The 27,500-nt window shown below is 38.3% G+C and overlaps 1 protein-coding gene across 5 annotated transcripts in view; it reads right to left on the reverse strand.

The window, feature by feature from the left end:
* Window positions 1–27,500, reverse strand: part of LOC127452224 (histone deacetylase 5-like) — a 103,260-nt gene that overhangs the window by 28,908 nt on the left and 46,852 nt on the right. For 4 of the 5 annotated variants that reach the window (XM_051717569.1, XM_051717566.1, XM_051717568.1 and 1 more), the window contains 4 exons: window positions 8,573–8,856; window positions 7,815–7,959; window positions 6,026–6,131; window positions 5,584–5,717 (listed from right to left, as the gene is read on the reverse strand). In XM_051717569.1, coding sequence (XP_051573529.1) covers window positions 5,584–5,717; window positions 6,026–6,131; window positions 7,815–7,959; window positions 8,573–8,856 — 669 coding nt within the window. Of the gene's footprint in view, window positions 1–5,583; window positions 5,718–6,025; window positions 6,132–7,814; window positions 7,960–8,572; window positions 8,857–20,076; window positions 20,193–20,325; window positions 20,459–27,500 lie in introns of all 5 variants that reach the window. The other variant, XM_051717570.1, reaches the window with a different exon arrangement.

Genomic DNA, 27,500 nt, shown 5'->3' on the forward strand with positions numbered 1-27,500 from the left:
TAACCCTAAGTATGAGCAACAGTAATAGTGATACTTGTTTTAGCAAACACCACTAATAAAGCATTGGACCAGTCTCTTGTGCATCAGGACCATGGACAGCAATCTATCTCTCTCTATCACTTTCACCCATCCATACACTTAGAGCTATAGATAACAGCTATAATTACTGTGCGCAGATTTTATCTGTGTTGATTCCGGAGATGACAGGCCAAATTAAACTAATTGAAATAAAATGGGATTTGACTATTTTAAAAAACAAACAAAAAAAGAAATAGGGACAATTATCTAAACACGGCGGGTGTAATGCGGCTTGACCGAGCCCTGTGTTTTTTCTGGGCTGGTTTGTGCGTCACTGTCGCACTAGGCATATAGAGCAGAGAAGACTTTAGCCCTAATGCTAGTATGGATTTAATTAGATTTAAAATAAAAGTGTGAGACGGGGGGGAGGAGGGGTGATACCGAATGGAAAGACACACACAAACTGAGGTCACATTATGTAAGGAGATTGCTGTCAAGTGTTGCCATAACACTGCAGTTACTTGCTCACACACTTGGGCTGGGCGATATAACTAAAAATACTTGCATCTTGATATTTTAATTTTTTTTTAACAGTATTCAATTTATATATTTTGATGTTTATGTATTTTTGGTAATAATTTACAATAACGTTCCATTTGTTATCATTAGTTCATTTATTAGGCATCATGAACTAGTGGTCGACTGATATGAGTTTTTTAATGGCAGATGCCGATATCCAGAGAGCAGGGTGGTCGATAGGCCGTTACAATGCAGATATATCACACAATTTAATACAGTAAATAATAAACATAACATTGCTATATATATATATATATATATAAACTTCTTTAGCACTATATTTACTCAATTTCACACACACACACACACACAAAATATTCTGTATTTTAAAAATGGTAGATAGCAGTTTCTTTAGATTTCTGTTTAGTCATCACATTTTAGCAATTTACTTGCACATTAAGAAATTGTTAATATATTAGGAAGAAGGAAATAAAGGTACACACAGTAGTCCAGAAAACATGGATGGCATGTCCACATTAGCAATTGCATTTACTAAAAAAATACAGAATCAAACCAACTGTACATACAATGCATAGTGAGTAAGACATTTCCTTATAGCACACGTGAAGTGCTTTTACTTTGGGCTGCATCCGAAAACGTAGGCGGCTGACTTGCTACCTTGCTGCCTAATCAGTTAATGGCTTAACTAACAGCTGTTTTGAATGAATGGAACTCTTAAAGGTGCTATATGTAATATTTTAGCCCCTCTCTGGTTTTCTATTGAAGCCTTTCTATCAAACTAATCAGAGAAGTTAAGTCACACCCCGTTATTTCACATTTGCATGTGATTTGGACAAGAGTGGCCAAAGAGTTTAATTCGGACATTTATTTAAATGCTGCCTCAAGCATATGGCTGAACCCCAAATTATGTATCAACAAGTCCCCTTTCTGTTGGTCAGAGTGGATTGTGAGGGTGGTTACTACACTTGGCGACCTGTATGAGAATGGAGTGTTGAGATCTTTTGAGGATTTGGGTCATCATTTTGGAATTCCCAGATCTCAGTTTTATAGGTATTCACAGCTGCGCCACATGCTCTGTACTGTTTTTGGGAGTAGCACACACCCCTCTAAGGTGGCAGATGCTTTGGGAGAGGTGATTACTGCTTTTGGAAAAGGTCATGAGGCATCAGTGTATTACTCCCTGTTAATTTAGTGTCTGGGGGACGGAGCTTCAACTTCTCTGAAGAGATTATGGGAGAAAGATTTAAACTTGGTATTGGAGGAAGGAGTGTGGGCTAGGATTCTAAAAAATGTCAAGTCTGTATCTAGAGATGCAAGGGTTCGCCTTATTCAGTTCAAGATTTTACATAGATTCTATTGGACCCCCTTTAGACTGTATAGGCTTGGTCTTAAAGACGCAACTACCTGCTGGCGATGCCAATCGGAGGATGGAGATACAACCCATGTATTTTGGGGGTGCGTTAAGATCCAAGGGTTTTGGTTGAGAATTCAGAATTTTGTATGTGATGTCTTGGGCACTCAGGTTTCGTTTTGCCCCAGACTCTGTATTTTGGGAGATGGGGCAGAAATCAATGTGGAGAATAAACATGTGGAGGATTGGGTCCTAACCTGTGTTATGGTCGCCAGGCAGGTGATTTTGAGGGGTTGGAAGTCGGTTGGTGCACCCCCGTTTCAGGAGTGGTGCTCGGAGATGGGGAGAGTGGCAGCCTTAGAGGAGAGGTCTTATAGAAGACTAGGGAATCCGGATTTGTTTGTAAGAAAATGGGGTGGATATTTAGTGTTCTTGGAGGTTTCTCGGGTGGAATAGTGGAGAGAGAGGGGTAATTGTCAGTGTGTGTGATTTTTATATTTTTATATAAATGTATTTTTTTATTATAAATTTTTTTTCCCCCTCTTTTAGTTGTTTGGTTTTTGTTTTTGTATTCTTTTATATGTGTTCATCTAGGACCACAGGATTGTTTGTTGAGGTTTGGGGTGGGGTTGGGGAGAAGGAGGGGTGGTAGTGGGTATTAAAATTTGATTTTGTATATTTATAATTATGTTTTGTTTTTCTATGTTTTAATAAATAAAAATGTTAATCATAAAAAAATTAAATAAAAAAAAGTTAAAGGTGACAGGGAGCTGTAGAGGAGTGACTGTTAGAATACGTGCTTTAGAGGTAAATAAATGAGCACTCCACAGGATGCTGGATCTGCTGAAGTTGTGTGAGGTTGGTTTATTACATCTGTTTAAAAGAGATATGTGCATATTTTCAGACGGTATATGATATTAGTTTTATTGATATTTGCCTTTTTATCATTAGACAAGAGTTAAAAGTTACAGGGAACTGTTGAGGAGAGAGAGGGAGAATGAAACAGATGAGCACTTTAACATTATGAGCTCAAATGCGTCTGCTTTGCGGGCCATTTAAATGAGACGTGTTGCACATTGTAGTAACACAATGGCACATAACAACAAAACGAACCGTGACTGGTCGTTTACATGTCTCAGTTGCTTCACATGTAAGCAGGTGATTCTCGGCATCCTCAAGAAACAAATCGGCCAAATGGGAAAATGTATCGACCAATGCTGATAATGAAAAAAGTCCAAATATCGGCCGATTTATCACCTCAGCGATATATCGGTCGACCACTCTCATGAACTAACAATTAACAATATACTTTTCCAGCATTTATTAATCATGGTTAATAAAATACAATTGTTCATTGTTAGTTCATAATGCATTAACTGATGTTAACATATACAACTTTTCATTTTAAAAGTGTATTAGTATATGTTGAAATTAATGTTAACTAAGTTTAATAAATGCTGTATAAGTATTGTTCATTGTTAGTTAATGTCAACTGATGTAGTTAACTATTGTTACCAAATGGAACATTTTGGTAAGGTGTTAGCGTATTTCCTCTGAAATGGCTTAAATATTATTTTATTTAATATGATTAAATACTACAGAATACTACAGTCTGCAAAATACAGACAAATCAGGTTAAAAATAATCACAGGAGAAAAGAGTTTTTATCATTTTCATTTGTATTCACCAATATGACAACACATACTAATAAACAAAAACGCATATCTACACATATTTTACCCCAAAATGTTAATTTATAAATAATGTCACACAGAGACTTCCTTGAATATTTTTAAGGGATTTTTTAAAAATTTGATGCAAATTAAAGCAATATTACGGTTTCCGGGTTCAATACAAGTTAAGCTCAATCGCCAGCATTTGTAGCATAATATTGATTACCACGAAAATTAATTTCAACTTGTCCTTCCTTTTCTTTAAAAAAAGCAAAAATCTGAGTTCCAGTGAGGCATTTACAATGGAAGTGAATGGGGCTAATACGTAAACGCTAAAATAATCACTGTTTCAGAAGTATAGCTACAAGACATAAACAACATGCGTGTTAACATGATTTTAATGTGCTAAAATCACTTACTAACATTTTCTGTGTGAAGTTATAGCCAATTTAAAAAAAAATGTGCCATGACAATGTAATTTCAACAAACCCTAAACCGGCTGTAAAAATTACGATCTATACAACTTTACAGCTCAAATAATACATACGTTTTTACACAAGAATTAATGTAAGTGCTTTTGTAAAATTATAAGCTTCACATTTCTGCCTTTAAACCTTCTAAAAACTTGCCGCATTCACCTCCATTGAAAGTGCATCACTGTAACCTCGATTTTTGCTTTTTTTCAAAGAAAAGTAATCAAAAGTAATTTTTTATGGCAATAATTATTATGCCACAAATGCTGTTGATTGAACTTATATTGAACCCAAAATATTCCTTTAATCACTAAACCATTTTTAAATTGATTGATTTAAAAAAACAGTTCGAACTGATTCATGGAAATTGAACTTTAGAGATGCTATTAAAACATCTCTTTCTGAGCGCTCTAATACTTGTGAATCACGAGTCAAGGAAGGATAACGAAAACTAGACAAATTACACACTCTTTATGAAACTTCATGACCGAATAAAAAGCACACTAAAATCTTTGTGATATTCACGATGCTGCTTTATTTCATATTGTAAATCATTGTAAATATTCAAGCTATCACCAAGCCCTAGCACAAATACATCTGTGTGCTAAATTACTAGTTGCAAACCAGAGGGTGTGTGTGTTTGTGCGTGCATGCCCCTATCAAAAGGATCACATACAGTATGTGTGTCAGTTCTGTTATAGAGAGCTTTATAAAAGCAGCGTAGGTGTGACAGTTTAAAAGATAGCTGTGTGTAAAAAGCAAATCGAAGATGTGTGTATGTGTGTAGGAGCACAGATTGACTGAATCTGTGTGGGTGTATTAGAGTATGGCTGATGGCTGTAAGGGTGAAGAGATGACCAGTGTGTGTGTGTGTGTGTGTATGTGTGTGTGTGTGTGTGTGTGTGTGTGTGTGTGTGTGTCTACGTCCGCTGCTCTGATGACTCATTATGACTCACACCTACAGACTCCTCATCGAACAGCCTCAATTCCTACACACACACACACACACACACACACACACACACTGCTTTATGTGATACCTCTGCATACCACCGCACTGTTAAACAGCTCAAAGTTCTAGAAGGCAAATAATGCTGTGACATTAAGATGCTCACAATCAAAGAGACACACTTGTTTTTATTCAATCTGTTAACACCATACAATACGGTCAAATTTTACTCATTAATACAATTAATCTAGTAAAAACAACAACATTTGCATTTCCTAAAAGAAAAAAGCATTGTTTGCTAGTCAGCAAAAGAATATAGTTAAAAGTTTTTGGTAAAATTATTCCCTAAAGGTGAAGAAAGACAGAGGATTGGCTTTCAAACAGAGAGCTGACCTAGCTGGCATCAGCAGCTGAAACAAGCAGGCCAATGTGACATCATCAGGTATTCCAAGACATAATGACATAATTTCTGGATGCCAAACATTCAATCAGTGAAGTCAATGGGAGCTTTTCAAAAGGTGTAATGTGTCATTTCAGTCAACAAACAAAATCAAAATCAGGGTATGCAGGTGTACTCACCGGTCTTACGAAGAGGGAAGTCATCTTTGCCTTCATAGGCCCCTCGGAGTGGAGGGAGCTTGTAGGAGGGAGGCGTTCCTGGTGTGTTGCTCTGTGGAGGGGAGCTCTGCTCCAGGGACGTATGATGACCTCCCCTAAAAACACACACACATACATATACACACTCAATTAAAAACCTCAACAATCACAATTCCATAACTTGAGAGAAAATAAGACAGAGATACTTTCACACCTAATGTGTGAAAATGTAATACTGGTTTGCTTATAACATGACATCATGCTGCGGAAGAATCCAGTACACTGTACCCACTTTCTTAGATCTTTCTTAGAACTAAATTTAAAACTAGCTTTGAAAACAAAGCACTCTGAATTCAGGTCTATCGGCTCAAAATAAGGCTGAGAAAACAGCATGTTTGACATGGAATAGAAATGTGCTTCTCACCAGCACTTCTGAGGGAAGGAATGGTTTAGTCCACTGGGGCTGGGTTCTTTTTTGCTCAACAGGAACTCCTGTAGCTTCAGTTTGACCTCAGTACTGGCTATGGCACCTAAGAACAGAGAACAGAAATAACTGGAGAATGAAAAGCAGAACTAGAAATTTTGAGAATGTTAGCCCCAATCACCATTTCAGAATTTAAATGTAAATTATTTTGGGGTAAACTACTCATTAAAAGGAATATTCCGGGTTCAATACAAGTTAGGCTCAATCAACAGCATTTGCGGCATAATGTTGATTACCACAAAAAATTATTTTGATTCATACCTCTTTTTCTTTAAAATAAGTAAAAAAAAAAAAAAACAAGGTTACAGTGAGGCACTTACAATGGAAGTGAATGGGGCCAATTTTTGGAGGGTTTAAAGGCAAAAATGTGAAGCTTATAATTTTATAAAAGCACTAACATGTATTCCTCTGTTAAAACTTGTGTATTATTTGAACTGTAAAGTTGTTTAAATCGTGTTTTGTACAATCATTTAAGGATTTTTGGGTTTACGGTATTACGTTGTCATGGCAACAAAGCTGTAAAATTGAATATATCTTTACACAGATAAGTTTACTAAGCGATTTTATCAAAATAAAACCATGTTAACATGCATATTGTTTATGCCTTGTGGCTATATGAGTATTTTAATGTTTACGGATTGGCCCCATTCACTACCACTGTAAGTGCCTCACTGTATCCCAGATTTGTAAAGACAACGAGGTAAATGTCAAAATTAATTTTTGTGGCTATCAACATTATGCCACAAATGCTGTCGATTGAGCTTAACTTGTATTGAACCCGGAATATTCCTTGAAGGTTAAGAGTTTAGTACAAACCCATAACCATAATTATGAGTAATAGTGATGCTTGTCCTAGTAAGCATCACTAATTAACCAGTGATTTGTCCTCATGATAGGGGGTAGGTGATCTGTCTTACAGAAACCCCTGCTTGAAATTAGATTTAATTCTCTAATGCAATATGTCTGTCTATTCAAAATACCTCTGTTATGCTGCATGGCGTGTGTAATGAGGTGTGCATTTTAATGTAGTGACTTTTTAAAGACTGCAGCTGGCACAGTGTTGAAAGCACCCTGTGGAAAGCAATGGACAGTTTCTACATAGCCTGCTAAAAATAATATGTTTTGTGGCTCAAAAAAGTGTAGTACTGCATTGTGTTGTTTTTAATTGGTAAATAACAAAAGAAAAGAAACAATAGAGCAATTTGTGCCTACAGAACTTCAAAGAATATTCATGGCAGCATATAATAATAGCAACAAACAATACCAACAATAACATTATCTTTGTGTTTTTTTTTTCTTCTTTTTTTGCAGACTGTACAGAGCCCGATTCAGAAATATTCTATAAAGAAGTAACAGCGTGTTCTATTGAGATGAGATGTGATAAAGCAATAAAAGCTTCTCCATTTACAGTATTTTTTTGTCATAACCAGTCACAACCGTTATGAGTGACAGGACATTTTGCTGATTTATTGGTTTCTAATTCTACAGCATCGTACCAGGTAGCCTCACCCTCAATGAAATATAATAAGTCGAAAAAAATCCCCTCCATAACTGTACATTTAACCATCAACTATATTTTAATTGGCTGTGGTTGTAACACCTTGCATCACGTCTGTTTAGAACACAGGAAATGATGATCGTACAGTTAACTATACCATCAAAATGAGTTTACAGTAGATCAATCACATACACAATAAGAACTGATGGATTAATGGAATGAGATGCATACTCTCTTTGCTTTTCTCTTTGTTCCGTAGCATGATGAGTTGTTGTTCCAGTCGCTGTTTCTCCATCTCTTCATGACGCTGCTGTTCCAGCTTCCTCTTCTGCTCCAGCTCCTGTTGATGCTTTGCTGCCAAGATTTCCTGCTGCTGCTGCTCGGGAAGAGGTCAGAGGTCAAAGGTTAAGGTATGGTGTGTACAGACATGACAACAAACAAGACCTGCTCATCAAATTGCATGCATTAAACACAACACTAGGGATGGGTCATAAAGGTCGACTAGTTGTCCAACCACATAGTCAATAAAATAGGTCGACTAGTTTATTAAGATTTTTTCTTATAAGTTTTTCTCAGTGTTTATATTTTTAGCAGTGGTGCTTTAAACAGCACACTGTGCTTTAGCTGTTAGACAATTTGCACCCTTGCAGAAAATTTGCATCTTTAAATTCATCCCCTTTAAATCATTGCTGCTACAACCATGATTTGCATTACATCTTGCACTGTTTTTTGAGTGTTTTGCTACCAGTATTGTGTTTTTAAGATGTCAAGTTAAAAATAGTCAGACTTGAAAAAAAAAAAAAGCATCTCGAGACACCTGTATTCTGTTCCACACTGTTGCGCTAGCTGTTTTTGCATGCAAAAATGTGTCTTATATAACGCCCACAACCAGCCAGGGCTTACAGTTCAGGCAACCCACCAACTACTCGGTGTAAAATATATAGTTTTGTACATCCCAACACACATATCCAGTCACTAATGGGTCATACCTTAAGATGTTCCTGTAGCTGCACTTCATGTTGGCGGGTCAAAACCTCGTGCTGTTTCTGGAACTCAGCGAATAGCAGCTGTTTCTGGAGCTCTTGTTGTTGTTTGAGTAAGAGCAGCTCGTGCTGAAGCTGTTTTTCTCTTAGTGCCGGATCCACCGCGCTCAGCGCACTCAGACGTGGGTCCGTTCGCAGGTCCACCGGCACTCCGCTACCCCTGCCCTGATCTCCTCCACCTCCTACTGGGCTCTGCATCCCAGAGGGTAGCAAGGTCTTCACATCCACAGCTGAAAAGAGAGATAGTTAAACTTTAGACTAATTAAGTGAGACACCTCACTACTTTTGGAACCTGCTACACCTTCTTGGTTAAGTGTGTGATTTCTACACTAGCTAAATTAACCAAACAGAATTGCAAAAAATAATGGTTGTTTCCCAAACAGCTACCCAAAAAACTCCTATCATCCCTCGTTTCCCGCCACAGATAGTCCCGCCTCAAACTCATGCCATTGGTCGAAGCAGATGTTGCTTAAAGTCACAATGTTGTCACACATTAACACAGTAATAACATCACATACACTATAAATCCCGGATCACAACTTTGCCTGCAATTTCCAAAAAAGGCCTTTCTGTGCAATCTGTAACTCCATGCTACGTGTTTAGTTGACACTGGGTAAATAGTTCTACACGAAGCGACATTAAGTACGCCAATTGCAGTGGCCTTCTCCTTAAAGATACTTGGGATCAAGTGCCTGGTACAAGTACACAATGGTCATAGGTTTCAATAACTCTCCACTGAACCCACCCTCTGGCTGGGTTCAAACCTGTTCTCTTTGTGCTGTCCAGCTCAACTCTTCACCCTCTATGCTTGTACTGAGACCAGCGTACAAGGGCAATTTCTACTAAGAGCCTCCTTTTAGGTCATGAGGTATAAGTACCAGACATCAGCCAAGACCTACCTGAGAGAGGGGCAGTTATGGGCTGGTTGTGGGCTGTTATGTAACGAAGCCAAGGTGATTCCCTGAGGCTTGGGAATTGCCACAGCCCTAGTAAGCAGTCCAACCCCTCTCTTTTATTTTCTCTCCATATCTTAGAGATTTCCATTGCTACCGTTTGCCAGAGAATTGAGCCTCCTAAAGCTTCTCAGCGAAAGCCTTTGGCACAACTGATGTGCCAAAAAAGGCCCTGCAATTCCAACATTCCTGTTATTGTTTTGTTGTACTTGTTTTTTTCCCTTCAAACACTCTTTTCAGTTTTGCTGCAGTAATGAGTTGCCATGGGGATAGCAATGTGTTTCTTGCCTCAAGTGCATGTTGGGCTAAGTTCTCTCCACAGGCCTGCAGTCAGGGAAACTGAGTGCTCCCTAAAGATGGCCTGGTCATAGCTGCTTCTGAATTGTAGTTTATATCAAAGCAGTCTGAACTTGCTTCTCACTCTGAAACCAGATTTGAGGTTGTGTTTACCACAATAAGGGTTGGATTATGAGTATGGGAAGCTAGTCATGGGCAGCATCTCAATTCGCAAACTGTACTACGCACTATGTACTACACTGGTAATGTGAAAGCACATACTTCTATTGGGAAATAATCTCTGCTGTGCATGCATGCATTATTGTGCCGTAATTCATTATGCTACATTAAAATTCACAATTACTTAACTTTAAGGTGATTCTGCCAAGCAGGACATTTTCCTGGATCAACATCTTTTGTTGGTCTTTGAATAACAATATTGTCTCCTAACCATAATCATAACCTACCTCTAAACTTAGAGGGAAATTATACATTGGTAGGTATGGTGCACAAGACACTAACCCCAAGACCCTAAGATTTATCCTAAATGTAACCATAAAATCTGATTCGTTGATAGAAATGGACAAGGATATTGATCCAAGAACATCTGCCACTTGGCAAAATATTGCTCAACAGCTAGGTAACTTTAAAACTGCTGTAGAAGCTTTGCCATCATTTTGGTTGCCATTTTTAAACGACTGAAAACATTAAAAGATAACTCCCTTTCACACATAAATGTATGAAAGCATGCAAAATAGAATACCATCTGGGCACACAAACCATTTCCAATTTGCATTGATTTGAAACGCACCAATCTTAATCATGCATAATATTTAGTACAAATAGTAGGTGAATTTAGATGCAGCCCTGGACAAGCAGAGAATGATTTTTCTGGACTTTTAAAAATTATCTTTTCAATTATTGCTTAATTGTTCTAAATCCATGCATTGCTATAATCTAAAAACGGCTATGTGCTTAATACTGAAAACTGGCATGCTGCTTAGTTGAAGTATGAAAGAACGAAGCTATTCTTTGTCTCTTCAAACACACCGAAGAGTCAACGTAGTGTCCTTGAGTCTGCAGGGACCAGAAGTGTTTGGTAGGAGACCAAGACACTGGGGTCCCTCACAACAGAGAACACGTTAACCCACATGTCAATCAGCCTTTGCCGTCACCCAGCTTGCCCTCCCACACTCGGCTAAAGTTTACAAACATGCTAATGATCTGGTTTCTTTGCAGAATGCCTGGCGGAAGCATTCGGCTTACATGAAAATCAGATTACAACTCCTTTATCAGTCAGGGGCTATAAATAACATTCCTCGGGCCCTCGGACCGATTGACTGTGTCGAGCCTTTGACATCAGGGCTTGGCCAGCCGAGGTCGTCAGGGATGCCGCTCCTGTTACTGACCAGATGAGCTTAGCAGAGATTTATCCATGCATGACTATATGACTGTATGTGTGTATACCTTCCTTCAAACTCTGTAAATCTTTGCAAAACTCTCAACAAAGGAAATGAATCTCTTTTCATACTGAAACTTGATAAAAGCCATTCAATGTTTTGTTATCATGTTTGTTCATGGCCTACCGTGTACAAGGCAGCTCCACAGACCAGTAATCAGTCCAAACACTACATCTACGTGACAGACACCCACATCCCAATGTAAAACTCCTTTTGAGCTGTTTATTAACAACCATAGGGACTATTAAAGAGAGCCTTCCTGTCCGTTACAGCTAATATCTTTCCTCTTTCAAACTTCTTGTCCTGTATCATCCTCCCCCAAATTGGAAAGAAGCTTTTTTTAAATTGAAAGGTGGAGATGAAAAACACATGAAGGAACAGAAAGGAAAAGGGAGGTGTTTGCAGACTGGAGTCTTCGAGGAAGTCCCTCAGTGAGGAGGTTGGGCAGACTAAGGGGGTTTCCAGGGAATTTCCCTAGGAAAGCTCAATGTGGAGACTTGACTAATTACTCTAGTGCCCACACACACAAACACACACGCTATGCTCACTTGCAGACTGATATAAACAGAATCAAGCATGCAAACATGTTGTTTACTGTGTCATTATTTTCTCAGTTCATTTTGGTGATGCTAGTGTTGCAGAAATTACACATTTCACCTTTAAACAAGGGCAAAGGTAAGGGGAAAAACAGTAAAAAAATAAAATAATCTTTGCATCTCTGCAGAGGCACTTACCCATGTATTAAAAAAGAAGGTAAGAGCATTGTAACCTGACAGGATGAAAATAGAAGCGAGAGAGAGAGAGAGGTAACTCCTCATTAAAAATAAAAGTGTTGTATAAGCCTTGGGTGAGGCTGGGTGAGAGAGAAGGGAAGAATAGATGTGAGAAAGACAGACAGAGTAAAAGTAGTTGATGTTATTTGGATAAATAAGCCAAGCAGGACTAATCAATGGAGTGTCTGGAAGAGGTCCAGAGAATGCTTGAGTAGCCAGATTTTCCTTTCATCTGATTATACCGTACTCTGTGGATTATGCTTACCGCCTGCAGGAATGACTAGAAATAGCTTCCACATACTCCATGCCACTGGTTTTAAAGCATGGGGCTGGTGTGTGTGTGTATGTGTGTGTTTATCTACACTTGATCCCCTTATGCAGCAGTTAGTTTAAGTTTGTTTATTAGCAGTTGAGCAATTGCTAATCACAATTCCCAACATAACTATATGCATAAGCACAGTCGAGTTTTAATTTGGCAATAATGCAAGAGCACACAGTGCTGGATATGCAAAAATGTAGCCCGCTTGAGACTATGTCAGCTCAGCTGTGTTTAAATTTTTTTCTCCCAATTTGGAATGCCCAATTCCCACTATTTAGTAGGTCCTCGTGGTGGCACGGTTACTCACCTCAATCCTGGTGCTTCTGAGACAGTCAATCCGCGCATTTTATCACGTGGCTCGTTAAGCATGACACCACGGAGCATGTGGAGGCTCATGCTACACTCCGCGATCCACACACAATTTACTATGCGCCCCATTGAGAGCGAGAACCACTAATCGCAACCACGAGGAGGTTACCCCATGTGACTCTACCCTCCCTAGCAACTGGGCCAATTTGATTGCTTAGGAGACCTGGCTGGAATCACTCAGCACACCCTGGTTTCGAACTAGCGACTCCAGGGGTGGTAGTCAGCATCAATACTTACTGAGCTATCCAGGCCCCCGACCTCAGCAGTGTTTAATAATATACATCAAGAACTTCAGACTGAGGAAAAGCAAGTTGCTAGAATCACTAAACAATGAGTAATATTCAATGGCCTTGTTTCCACTTTCCACTTGTTTCTGTTTTCGGTGATCCGATCACAAGTGGTCAGCCAAGACGCATTGCTGTTTCCACCTGGTATCATAACAATGCGTCTCAAATGCATCTCCTGTGACCACTTGTGTTTGGATTTCGAGAGTCTTTGATTCTATGACAACATACAGTATATCAATCACTATGTCAGTGTGTTACTGCATAATAACAAACCGCCCCCCCAAAAAAAGGCATGAATGTTTTTGACTACCTCCATATGTGGTTTCAGTGATCTGATCACAAAACATTTTGGACCCTGTTTTGACCTGTATTTAGCGCTGACCACTTGTATTCGGATCACCAAAAATGCATCTTAATACCAGGTGGAAACAGGGTAAACAAATAGTGCATTAATTAAAATATAGATAGAAGACATAGTCATTCTGCTAGATGATTGACCAATTAGCATCCAGGAACATTCTGTTTAATAAATATAAGTTGCATCCCAAATCCCAAAAAACATTTTATAGTGCAAGTTCAGTTTGTTCACAAAAGACGAGTGATACGAATGCCTGGAAAATGTACTACTTTATTTGAAATAACGAAGGGGCAGGGTTACATGGACACAATGCTGGCCTGACAAAACAATCAAAATTAATGGCGAATGTGTCAACTAGTGAAACTTCTGTGAAGACAGCACCTTTAATATGCGAGTTAAATTCTTTACCATCACCACACACTGTGTGAATATGTACATTATTTGAGATATAAGTGTTGGACCGAGGTTGGCTAACTTGCTAAAGCTAGCGGCAAAACATCATGTGTGTTTGAAATGTCACTTCCGTCAGCTGAAAAATGCAGAATGTATCATTGAAGTAAAAAAAAAACTTTTGAGACGAAACTACACTACATGCCCAAGCGCATGGTGTATTGTGTAAGTGCACAGTGTACAGCGCGCCATTTGGGGCAGATTTCAGTGTACTTTTTTTCTGGGGTAACCTCCTCGTGGTCACCATAATGTGGTTTGCTCTCGGTGGGGCATGTGGTGAGTTGTGCATGGATGCCGCGGAGAATAGTGTGAAGCATCCACACGCGCTGTCTCCGCAGTAACGCGCTCAACAAGCCACGTGATAAGATGCACGGGTTGACAGTCTCAGACGTGGAGGCAAAGGATCTAGTTAAACCCTGAATGATGATAATGGCATTTTTTTATGCTTGTGCAATTGTTGGTCATTTGTTATTTGATGGAGGATCTGTTTTGTTTCTAACACTGCAGTTCCTCTATACAATTAAGACACTCTGCACACGAAAACCCTCAAGCTGTTCATCAATTTGTCCAATCTCATTTCCAGGTTTCAGATGCCTATTTCCTCTAAACACTTTCCTGTACCACTACACATGGCTCTGTAGTACCATAACCACACCAGAAAATCATCCAAGAGACTTAACTGTTTAACAGTTGGAGAGATGTTCATCACATAAAGTAGAACAAATTGGATTTGGAATTCTATTGGATATTTTGGTCAAAAAACGAAATCATAGACAGAAAATGTACTGTTCATTTCCCTTGTCAAACTAAGTAACTGTTGAAAATAAAAAAAAAAGCATAAACCAGGCTAAGATGGTCTGCTGGTCGTAGTGGGTATCCCAGACTGGCTGGTCTGGTTAACTGGTTTTAGAGGGGTTTTCTGCACTTGTCAGAGCTGGTCAGGCTGGGAGACTAGATGGCCAACCAGCTGAAGACCACCTTGGTCAGGCTGAGACCACCTAGACCAGCTTAAACCAGCTAAAACCAGCAAACCAACTTTCTGCAGAGGTATTGAAATGACAACCCAATTTCTATTAAAGCAGGGTGTCTTTCCTGGTTTCAAATGCCTTCCCCTCATCTTTCTCCCCACCTTCACCCCCCGTCCTTCACTTCACTCCCAGAAGAGATTAAACACAAGCAACGACAGAACACAGTCTGCCTGCGAAAAGCGCAGTTATAATTAGCCCTGGATTAATAATGCTCTAAGGGGAGAGGGGGGAGGGAAGGAGGCACACTGCGCTTTTAAAAGTGAGCAAATCTATTTTAGGATTTGCTACATTTCCAGGCGGCTCTGTTGCTCTCGGTGCATCTCCCTCCATTCGTTCATGCTGCTCTGTATCTCCCATCTTGGATCAATGCTATAGACATCGGTGGTGACTGCAGTGTGGTGTGTTTTTGCAGAGATAACCTTTGACTGGAGGACCCTGATGAAAAGCATGCTGACAGCATGTCAACTATATGTAATATAAGCCCCACCTTTTTGCTCAAAGGAATGTGAGCAAGGACAGTCCTTGGATGTTAGTTTGATGATGCATCTAACCTGATAATAACTCCATAATAGCACAATAAATCTAGCAGAATCACAGATATTAGAGTGAATAGGTAGTTCATATGAATACTTATATGTAATCTGCATCTAAAACCATTTTAAATAACATTTTGTGGATTCTTTTAAAATTAATATGCATTTTATGACCTCATTTTAATTGTGACAATACATGGAATGTGTGATTTTAAAAATGTATTCATAACACTGGAGGATCATTTAAACTAAACTAAAGACAGCAAAAGGTGATTCAAAATGTAAAGTAGACAACAGTGACCAGTTATTGGACATACGTATAGGACATACGATTTAGACTTTCCCTTATACATTAATATAAATTTTACCCTAAAAGCTTGATGTTGATGTAAAAAAATGTCCATGGATATGTTATGCATCAACTACCCAAATGCCAGCAAGAGACAAAAAAAGTCTGCTTCCCTGTCAACAACTGTTCAACTTGACATCTAGCTGGGATATCCTAAGGGACTCTGTCCCTCATGGCAGCAACAACCTGATGTTCTCCTCTCCTCTCTACTGAAGGGTTGTCCTTTTGCCTTCAAAGCTCAGTTGAAAGAGAACCTTACAGCTGACACAATTTGCTGACACCGTTTCCTGCTTTCAATCCTGCCACAGGAGTTTTTATTTTAGCAGTTAGTCCAAATGCTCTGTTGTGCAGAGACAAAGTGAGAATAGACACACAGAAAGTTAAAGAGAGTAGAGATGCACCGATATAGAAAGTCTGAACAATACAATAGCTGATAAACAAGTGATAATGTACAGTGAGCTGGTTTATTTTGTGATAATAACTGGCTGACTATACATTATGGTTAATACATGGATACTTACCAATTAAATAAATAAATGGTCATGAGATATTGATTTGCACTGAAATTATTTTATTTTATTTATAATAATAAAATAAATATATGTAATTTACAATAACTATTTTATTGCATTTTTTATGTAATTTTATATATTTCTTTTAATTGTATTATTTTACTAAAAAAGAGACTGCAAACTATTAAATAAGACATGAAATTAGCACTATGTACAACATCGATTGCCTGGGACAATGGTAAATTGTCTTTTTTGAGGTCACTGTACAAAAATATCTAACCGCAGAATGTAGCAATTGACCTATCAGAGTAAAGTATTCATTCCATACACTCCATAGACTGTGTAATGATTATTTTTTTAATATACATTTATGGCAGATAATCGTAAGATTTCACTATAGTCTTGGTCTCTTCAGACATATTCCTCAACACAACTTTATTAAAGTGTGAGCGGCAGGGTAAATTAAAGGTGGTCGCACACTAGACGCGTCTGGTGGAGGTCAAGGCACGTTCTAAAATTAGAAACATTTATTTTCTACAAAGGTACGAACACACTGCCAACGCTCAGCATCAACATTCTGAAGTGCCACAGAGCGCAACTCGCATAGTTTTCCATTAAATTCGATCCAAATCATTATCAAAGGACAAAGATTATATACTCAAGCCATCACTGGATAACCTATTGTGAACATGTATCTTTCATAAAGCCTACACAATGTATTTTCAGTTCCAAGTATGTAGTTTTGTGGTTTGACAGCTTGAATGAAACCACTTCAAGGCTACATACTGAGAAATTGCATAATAAACATCACCATTTCTAATTTTTCAACAATTTCATAAATGAACCTGCAAAATCAACTTTTGTAACCCTGGACTGCCATCTCCTGCCCCACTTCAGCTCTTTGTGTGTGTGTGTGTGTGTGTGTGTGTGTGTGTGTGTGTGTGTGTGTGTGTGTGTGTGTGTGTGTGTGTGTGTGTGTGTATGTGTGTGTGTGTGTGTATCGATATATATCGATATTTTATGACATCCCTAATATCCAATATGATAACCAATATTATAAATCTTTATTTGTTTGTCTGTTGTTTTAAAAAAAAGTTCACAATTAAATTTGGTTCAAAGTGTTTCTATTAAAATAGGCGAAACCTTGCATTGGAAAAAGGATATTGGCAAAATAAACATTAATATTGGCAGATACCAATATAGTGTTCATGCCTACAAGAGAAAGACACATAGGGAGAAAGAGAGACAGGAAGACTGAGCGAGCGATAGAAGTTAAGGGCGATGAGGTAGGGCCTCAAGGACCATCATTAATAAATGTACCTGCGCTTGCCTCTGCTCTGCAGGAGCACCTCTTTTGCTAAGCTTTGGGACACAGCAGTGAATCACAGGATGTGTTTCCCTTAGCACAGAAACAAGCTAGATTCTGAGAATGTGCAGGCCTGTGATACATTAAAACAGTGGCTGTACAAATTAGGGATGTGCAAAACTAAACATTTCCAAATTTGAATAGTCAGTACGACTCATCAATTAATCGGTCTTAAGTAAGCCATGTAAAATGATGCTGATTTCATGTTCACCTCACCCCGATCGTACACATTTCCTATGCCGCAATAACATAATGTGTTCTTGTGTTTAAAAACAGCTAGATGGAGCGCAACAGAATGGAACAGAAAGCAGTGGTGTCAAGATGCATTTTAAGTTGATTTTAAATTGACACACCATCTTAAAAAGGCAACGCTTGTGGTGTAACACTCAAAAAACAGCATGACATGATGCAACAGCCAAAGATATCCATCTGAATGTCTACGGCTGTAACAGCAGTGCTTTAATGCGGATGAATTTAAAGATGCAACATTTCCAAGAGGGTTTTACAATGCAAACTGTAACACGCAGCAGAAGTGGGACAAATTTGTGGTAGATATAAACTGACTTTGTCTGAATAAAATGTAAAATCGCATTTAAAAAAAAACAAACTGCATTAAAAGCCCAAAGTGGTTTGCCTTCAAATAAAAGCGGTCAGTGGAAACCACACTGCAATGAGGAAATAATCACTTTAAGAAAACACTACATCAATCAAAAAGTTATACACAGCAGAAATTAGTACTTTTGAATGGGTGACGTTTTCAAGAATGGACAGAGTGATTACTTTCCCCCCTCAATGCACTTCATTTTTATAAATACTTTGAGGTTTAATATTGATTTTACAGCTTTTTTGACTGAAACAGGCATCTGTATCCACAGTCTCCCTAGAGGAACCATTCATTATTTGAGCTCTACAGGCACGTTCTACCGTCCCCCTTTTTTAAAGTCTATTTTGCAGAGAGCCCAGCTAACGTCATGGTTATTTTCTTTAGCAACGGTAAACCAGCTATGCTTCAGAGAAATGAGAGGGGAAGAGTTGGAAAGGGAGAGAGAGAGAGAGAGAGAGAGAAAGAGAGAGAGAGAGAGAAAAAAAAACATGAATATTGCTTTCCAGAAATAGCACATAGCGACGTGCAGTAGACTGCCCTCTCAAATCTGTTTTGCATCTTCTCCTTGTTAACGTCACATAGATGTGTGAGAGAAAGAAATAGAGAGAAAGAGAATGAGAGAGACAGAGAGAGAGAAAGACAGAGAGAGTATCAGTTTGAGTTAGTCAGATCTAGGGATGTCAAAAGTACCGTTACTTTGGTACCAAGTTCATATTAAATTTAAAAAATGTGAAAAAGACCACTCTTTCTACAGTATTGGTAACCAAGAGTACCGAATCAATTCAGTCATATGTACTTCAAAATTCAGGCAAAATGTCCATGTAGCTGAGATATTACAAGAGAGAAAACTACACTTAGCTGGAAGACTTTTGTAGTTTAAAAAAGTATTTATGTATTGTACCAAATAAACATGCAGTGAAGACTAAACATGACCATCAAGTGACCTGACTTGCCTTAAAGCTAAGGTGTGTAATCCAGAGAGGCTAGCAGTTAGCAAGCTAGCTTTGAAAGCATAGAGCCAGCCCTCGCTTCAGAGGTGAGTCCAAAGCCACGCCTCCTCTATCACACATGAACACACACAAACACACACAGAGACGTTTTTTCGTTTTAGAAGTTTCTAACATGGTCTTTCATTTCCTGTTTCCTTTTACTGGTGGTTCAGGAGGAACATAAGGTAGCTGCGGTTCTCGCGCTCACTCTGCACAGCGTCAAGGAACCCCGCGCTGATGACGTGATTGTCTGCGCTAACTAGTTGCGCGGCGGTATGCAAATGTAGACTGACAGAGAGGAAGGACATCCTATCATTACATTCAGACCGAATGCAATGATTGGTCGATCATTTTTTTAGTCCTGTCCCTTCCACAGAAGATATATATATATATATCTTTTTTTTTTTACATTTAGACCACTTAAATTATTGATTGCTATCAGGATGTGAAGAGACTTTCAACCAGTATAACAAAGAATGTGTCTGGAAAAGATTGCACACCCTAGCTTTAAAGGGACTTTGGAAATACATGTCATTTTAATTTAATTTGTTAATCCTTTTATTAATATTTGAAATAAAGGTGTGTTTTCTAATAAAGATGAAACTAATACAGTTTTCGCTTTGGTATCGAAATTGGTGTAAAAAATTATGAAATGTCACTGGTATTGGTATCAACTAATTAAATTTTGGTATTATGACTCTAGTCATAACAATCCATTGGTTTGACGAAACAAGCTGAAATTGTGGGGAAAAGAGGTGCAGGATATTTACATTCTTTGCAAGAGCTTTTTGGCTGTTTAAACTTGGGGGTAGCACTTTATTTACCAACTTGGGTCTTGAAGCTGGTAAAAGGAGCATTTGCAAATAACCAGTGTGATTTATGGGCCTCAGGAACCTCCGATGACTTTGGCACGTCTTAAGGAGGGGTAGCTCCCCTCACTCTGGGAAAACAAGAAACCAGCCGTTATTTGGTGTAAGCCCCAAAAAAGAAAACTGTGAAGAAGGGAAAGACATGGGGTGAGGGAAAATGCACTGCCATGGCTTGTGCACCACATGATTTTAGTTAATACTGACTCTTGATCCAAAGAAAATTCAGATGATGATGACGTCAACTGAAGTGGTTAATGACACCGTGGTTTATCATCAACGATTCTCAGCTAATTCCCTTCTATTCGTCCATGTCATGCATGCTGAATGGTGTTATTTTCTATTTTAGGAAGAAAACATGAAAACCCAAAGGTTACATTTTTTATTTGGCTGTTTAATTAAATATTGGACAGTTGAGTAAGGACAGGAAACAATGGGATATGACACGAAACTTATTCAAACTCACCCACATATAGAAATGAGTGCTGTAGTGTAACATGCCAACCACTAGGCTACAACTCAAGCTACGGACACATTAGGCTTTGAGCTTGCAAAATATTTTAGACACTGCAACAATAAAAACATACAGGTTTGAAATATGTAGCTATTTTCATGTATTGTGCCAAGAGGTCATTCAGTGACGTTTCGATCTTCTATTGGTCAAATGTTTTCTCATCATACAAATTTGCACACTTTCATCCACAGTGGAATGAAACATTTCTTTGCATAAGCTTGCGTTTGAATGGGAGATGATGGAGCGCAAAGTGTAGTGCGACCACACCTTTAGACTGAGTGAGGTTACCCGTCTTATTAGCAACCACTAAGACATGACATACTATTGAATTCTGCTGCATTTCTTGTTTGATTTGTGTAAACATGCTATACGAACATCTTTTACTGTTATGATAAGTCTCATCGCGTTTTCAGCATCAAAATCTTTCAAGTTACAGGACGTTTGACTTTTAAAAACATGTCGCAAGACCCCTGCTTTATATTCTGATTCACTGCACTGTTTAGCTGTTATGAATGCAAGAATGCGTCATGTGTGAATGTGCCCTTACTTTTTCTACTCGTTTTGTACGTGGAAGGTTACACATAAATCCAAACTAAGCCTATCAACTATTCCAACTCCATTCGCAACATCTGACAGCGTTGTTCTTTGCAGGCAACACATGGCCCTGAACTTGGGCCACAAACTCCATTTCCCATCCCCCCCCCCCATCAGTCCAAAACAGTGTCCCATTCAACAGCAAAACCCCTATCATATGGAGAGCTGCATATGCCTAACCGCCATTCCTTAGGGCCCTAGTTCAAATGGGACAACCTTTCATGAGCAGGAAAAAAAGCAAAGAAGAAGAAGCCGCATGCAAAGCATAAACATTCAGACGATGAAATGTCATGGCTAAGTAGCAGGCTGAGTGCTGGCCACTGTTTACAGGTTCTATAAATGCAGCAGCATTGACGTCAAACGCTTGCATGAGAGGAATGTTGTTTTCTGGGTAAACTTCAATGTGTGGTGCGGAATTCATCTCACGCCACTAAAAGCAGAGAGGGGGGGTCGAAGGGTATATTGCAGCAGAAAAAAAAAACATTCCTCAGAAAAAGACTGCAGCAAGATTCAACAGATAAGGACTGACAAATGATGATGATATTTGTAGCAGTATTTTTATTGCATCAACTTCATAATACGTTTTCCTACTCATTTAAGAATGCATTTTTTGGTAGCGATAGAAAAACTGCGGTATCTTCAGAAAGGATAATAATTTAATTATGGCCATTTATATTAAAAAAGATTTAAAAGTTTTAAATGGATATTCAAAAAGTCACACCTAAGAAATACTAGGTGACAATACTAAAGACTGACTATGTGACCATAGTCAGAATGCCACCTTTATGAACTTGCCTAATATGGAGGCAATTTAATTGAAAATGGACTGTCTTGTTGGAAGTCTGGCTACAAATAAAACAAAAAACAAAAAAAAAAAGAGATTCACCTACAACAGCCAAAATCCCAAAGAGCCTTCAGTTCTTGTAAAAACCCTTTCACAATACATGAATGTGGGAAAAAGGCAAATGGGAAAGCCAGAGAGAGCTAGATATTTGCTTTGAGTAAGAGCCGCAACTCTGCGGAGCTCCTGAAGGGTTTGGATGGCATGTGAAGATGAAAGGTTATTACTTTTGTTATGAAACTATTTCCAGCAAAGGATATTAAAGTATATCAGGAATTTAAAGCCATTGGTCATTTGGCAGTAGGCAAGGAAAACAAAATCTTTCTTGGAAGCAGCTTTGTTTTTGTTTTTTGTTTTTTTTAAGTAAATGTACAATCTGCTATTACCTATTAAAATGAGAAGTGAAATGAAGATAAGGTAAACGAAGAAGTGAAAACTCATTCCTCGCAAGCAAAATATCAAATAAAGCATGGCCAAGGCATGCAACAAAGTGGGTGGCGCATGTCACCAGAGCCTTGACACACGACATAGATAAAATGCATGACTAGAGACAGATGCAAGACGAAATCTTCCATGCAAAAGCTTACAAGCACAGTGATCCAGTGAAGTTTCCCTGCTTATTATAAAGAAACTGAAAGTTGAGAATCTAGACATGTCAGATGCACAAATAAAGACTCAGCCTAGATATGGGATATCTATTATTGTCTGTCTACATAGAAGACTGCGGAGAGGAAATTCTCGAGGACCGTTCAGGCCAAAATTCTTTTTATGTTAAAAAAGCAAGATGCAATGCAACACATTTAACAGAATGCAGGTGTCTTGATACGCATTTTTAAAAGTAAACTAAGTTCTTTTTTACCTGACACAACATCCAAAAAATGCAGCGCTAATGAGACACTTAAAAAACAGCTGGACACGACGCAATGGTCAAAACAGTCCGTTTAGCGCATGTTTACATGTGCAATAGAAAAACAATGGAAAAAGAGGGCAGACAGACACACGTACACTGCCTGGCAAAAAAAAATAAAAATCACTGTTTGGATTTAAATAAGCAGATACTTAAGAGCCTAAGACTGGATCATTAGTGCAGTGCTTAATATGTTTCAGCTGGCACTGGATCAGTTAACCCTAACTGATCCAGTGTGTAGCTTCTCATTTCTAAAACAACCATGTCGGAAGACATATCCTGTGGTCATGGAAAAGATTATTGGCCTGCATCAAGCAAAAAACAAAAAAACAACTCAAGACATTGCTGGCAAAGCAATGGCCATGTCAGGATAAGAAGGGAAGCGCATGAAGCGATGCACCCATCATGCATAGTGCCCACCTTACAAGCCTCTGGAGGCACTGTTATGATCTGGGGTTGCTTCAATTCAATAAAATGAAGTCAGCTGACTACCTGAATGTACTGAATGATCAGTGATCAATGGATTTTTTATTCCCTCATCAGGCTCAAATTGTGAAAGAGTGGTTCTGGGACCATGAGGAATCATTTTCACACGTGAATTGGCTACCAAAGAGTCCTGACCTTAACCCCATTGAAAGTCTTTGGAATGTGCTGGAGAAGACTTTACGGAGATGTTTGACTCTCCCATCATCAATACAAGATCTCTGCCAAAGATTAATGCAACTCTGGACAGAAATACACGTTGAGACGTTGCATAAGGTTGTGGAACAATGCAACGACAAATGCGCGCAGTAATCAAAGCTAAAGGCGGTCCAACGAAATATTAGAGTATGCAATTTTTTTTTTTTTTTGGCCAGGCAGTGTAGTTGCACACAGTTGGCACGTAACTCATCCTGCATGTTTATGCTACATGCACAAATCGTGCAAGTTATTGAGGAGAGGTGTGGTTTTACTTTTCTTAGCGATCAGACTTACAAGGGACCCAAACCATACTTAACCACTAGAAAACCATAGAGACTGGGTTTATTTTTGACTTTTGAGTACGTAACCACTCAGAAAACCCTAACAACCCACCCCCCCCCCCCAAAAAAAAAAAAACCCCTAGCAACAAGGAGAAATCCAGGGCAGATTTGTCAGTCTGACACAACTAAGAGTCCTCACCCCTCCACAGTTTACACATATTGTTGTCTACATTCTCTACAATAACATCTTGCCTCCAGAAATATCCCTCACCGCCATAATAGGACTATACTTTACACAGACCCAATAATAGACGATAGTAAAATGAGACTAGTCAGATATTATTAGCACATGTGTAGGGTACAAACAGAACAGCTTGGAGTAAATACATAGTCTATTTCCACTTCACTACACAACGTCCTCAACCTGATCTGAATGTTTCCAATATCTGCCAGTATGATCTGACACTCAACCACAATGTGAATATCGTTTAAGCTTCTTTGTGTTTTCCAAGCTAATTTGAATGCATGTTGCAACATGGACCTAATTTTCCTTTAATGTCTAAACGTGATTCAGTTTGTGGTTCACCATGGCTTATAATTTTGGAGTCATCCTGCCATTATTGTTTACAAGGAAGTTGCGTAGTTTGTCAATTGAACACCTACACAAGTGTAACATTGATGACTGCTTAGAGAAAAGAGCAACAGATAAACAACTGATTTTTTTAATCATCAACTGAATCAGCAATTGAATCACTGATTGACTGACTCATGTTTGTTTTAATCATCTGCCACGAAAGCAAATGCAATGCAGTTTGAGAACAGACCTCAAAGAGGTGCTAAAAAGAAACATAGTGGGCGGGGCTAATGCATTCCCATAGTGTCCTACCAGCACCGGTTGCCATTCAAGACATGTGGTGAGACCATGGGCCTGTAAACAGGCGTGGCACGCCTGGTGCTGATTATAGTACAGGGACATCGTTGGGAAGAAATAGCTGACTAAATTTAGAGGAGCTATTTTGGTGACTCCAAGAAGAAAGCACACTTGGTATGCAAATGACAGTGTTACTATTACTTTTACTTGCCCATATTGTTTTAGTGACCCTTGCGAGGGTTTATGACTGAAAAGTCTTTGCTTACTGCAGCCATAGGGGTACGTTTTTGTTATTCTTTGGCTGCCTTGATGTCAACATGAAATCAATATTGACCCCATTTACTTTTGTAATGTATGTTTCTGGTCATTTGTGCATGATTCATTGGTGCATGTCATGTGCTTTTTGAGACAAAAAGTCTTTGTAATCTTTTATCAACTGTAATAACTTCAGAAACAACATTCCTTTTTGGTTGACATCACAAGTTCCTTTTACTTCCTCTTACTCAAACCCTTCCCTTAAACCAACTGACTCAACTCTGTATATATCACCCACTTTTCACAATCCAATTAATTCCCAATGGATACAATCAAGTCCCGCTCTACATTTAGTTTTTTAGCTGAATACACCGTATGACTCGAAAATAAGTCAGATTATGGAAGTAAAATGAGTTCTGAATGTGCTTAATGTTGGCCTTTTTCACATGGCCACTAAATGGCAAAGTTTCCCCGAACAAATTTTTCGGCACAGAACTTAAGTGGCAAATGTACCCCCAACAAACTTTGCCCCACCTTCAACACAACTGACGTAGCAATATTTGCGTTCACATTGCCTACAAAAGATCTACTGACATTGCTGCATTGCATTTATGGAATTTGTCAGCGATATTAATATGTGCTTTATGCCTGGAATATGAAATTATATCATGTCTAAAGCATCTAGAGCATTTAGGTGAGCCAGTGGGGTGGAGATTGCCAGCAGCTGGGCATGGCATCTTTTTGTCAAAGAGAAACTGACCTACATGCCATGCCATTGATTTCTAAGTAAGCACGCAATTCGATACATTTGTGCAATGTTTGCTATTAGTGTTGGCTTCACTGTTGACTGATTTGGTTGCTGATTTCAAGGATAATACTGAGTTATTTGCTTTTGAAGTGATTGACAACACAGACAGTTATGAAGGTCTAGGTTCTGAAACGTAGGGCTGCCCCCGACCAAAGATTTTCCTAGTCGACTAGTAGTCGTTAGTTTAAGCCATTAGTCACTAGTTGTCGCAAGTTTATGATATTAATTTATTACTTAAAAGTATATATTTTGGGGGGCATCAGAAAATGGTTTGAGTTCCAGGGCTGAGAATGAATGTTATATGTAACATTGCTAACACTGTTCTACATTACAGAGAAATACTAAACCGTAATAATGAGCCTTTACAATATACATTTTACAAGCACACACACGAAGCGAGCCGCGGCGACACTGGCAAAAGCGGTAATGATTCTGAATGTGTCGGAAAAACCAGCAAGGAGACTGTCTGAACATTTTGTTAATTTATAGAGAGAAATGTACATTAGGGTTGTGCTGACAGATGATGATCTCGGGGATTGACAATGGTCAGAGTGATCGCCAATAGCTGATGCCTTTGAGACGTCAAGATGATATTTGGCTCGTTTTCCCATTAATGTATTAAATCATTATTATTGTTAGGCTATTATTATTATCAAATTCATATTACAAATAATTTCTCGTAGACACAGACACGTGCTTGAAGAAACACAATTTATTATATTATTAAGAACAGATGACAGAAAAGCCGTCTATAGGCACTGTTTGTACGGAGGCGTGCAGTCTCGTGGAACACGTGTATGTAAAAGGTTCTCACTCTTTCTTTGTTTCTGTCTTCTGAATTTTTTTTGCAAGAACGGTATCGTCTATGAGTGCTGCAAATGACCTCAGACATCTCAGCTCAGGAGGTGCTTTGAGTTCAGTTCACTTTATTTCCACAGAGCAGTTCATTGTGTCCACAACTCTGCAGCCTATATATCTGTGATTTAAACATAAAATAATACAATAACACATTCACTTCAAACCATGATTTATATTTCAGTGATTATTATCATCATTATAATTATTATTTTTAATAATAAATTTAATAATTTATAATTAATAAGTTTTTATGTCTTCATTTGTGTAAGTAATTTTCCGCCTGCATGTTTAGACGGATACTTGCCTGACGTTAAATGGAAAGGTGGTTACTTTATATATATATATATATATATATATATATATATATATATATATATATATATATATGTATGATTTTTTTAAACACTTCATTATTTTAATTGCTTTTTCATTTCGTTTGGAGTGCAATTTGAATTTAGAAATGTATTTGATTTAAGTTTTTCATTTTTTGAATAAATGAATGTAATTTTCAATGCAAAATCACTAAAGCATGAATATTCACCGATCCCTCAGCCAGGGGGTTGCCAATGTAATTGGATATTGCGAGATATATATATATATATATATATATATATATATATATATATATATATATATAGTGAAGGAAGGAATAAATCTAATTTATTCACACACATGATGTATTTTCCCGGACAACGACATACCCAGAGAATGCACAGATGAAGTTGGTTCTTTGCCAAAGAAATGTTGCCCTTCACAACTGCTGTAAAGCCAT

This window comes from Myxocyprinus asiaticus, chromosome 14 (assembly GCF_019703515.2).
Source record: "Myxocyprinus asiaticus isolate MX2 ecotype Aquarium Trade chromosome 14, UBuf_Myxa_2, whole genome shotgun sequence".
Taxonomy (NCBI): domain Eukaryota; kingdom Metazoa; phylum Chordata; class Actinopteri; order Cypriniformes; family Catostomidae; genus Myxocyprinus; species Myxocyprinus asiaticus.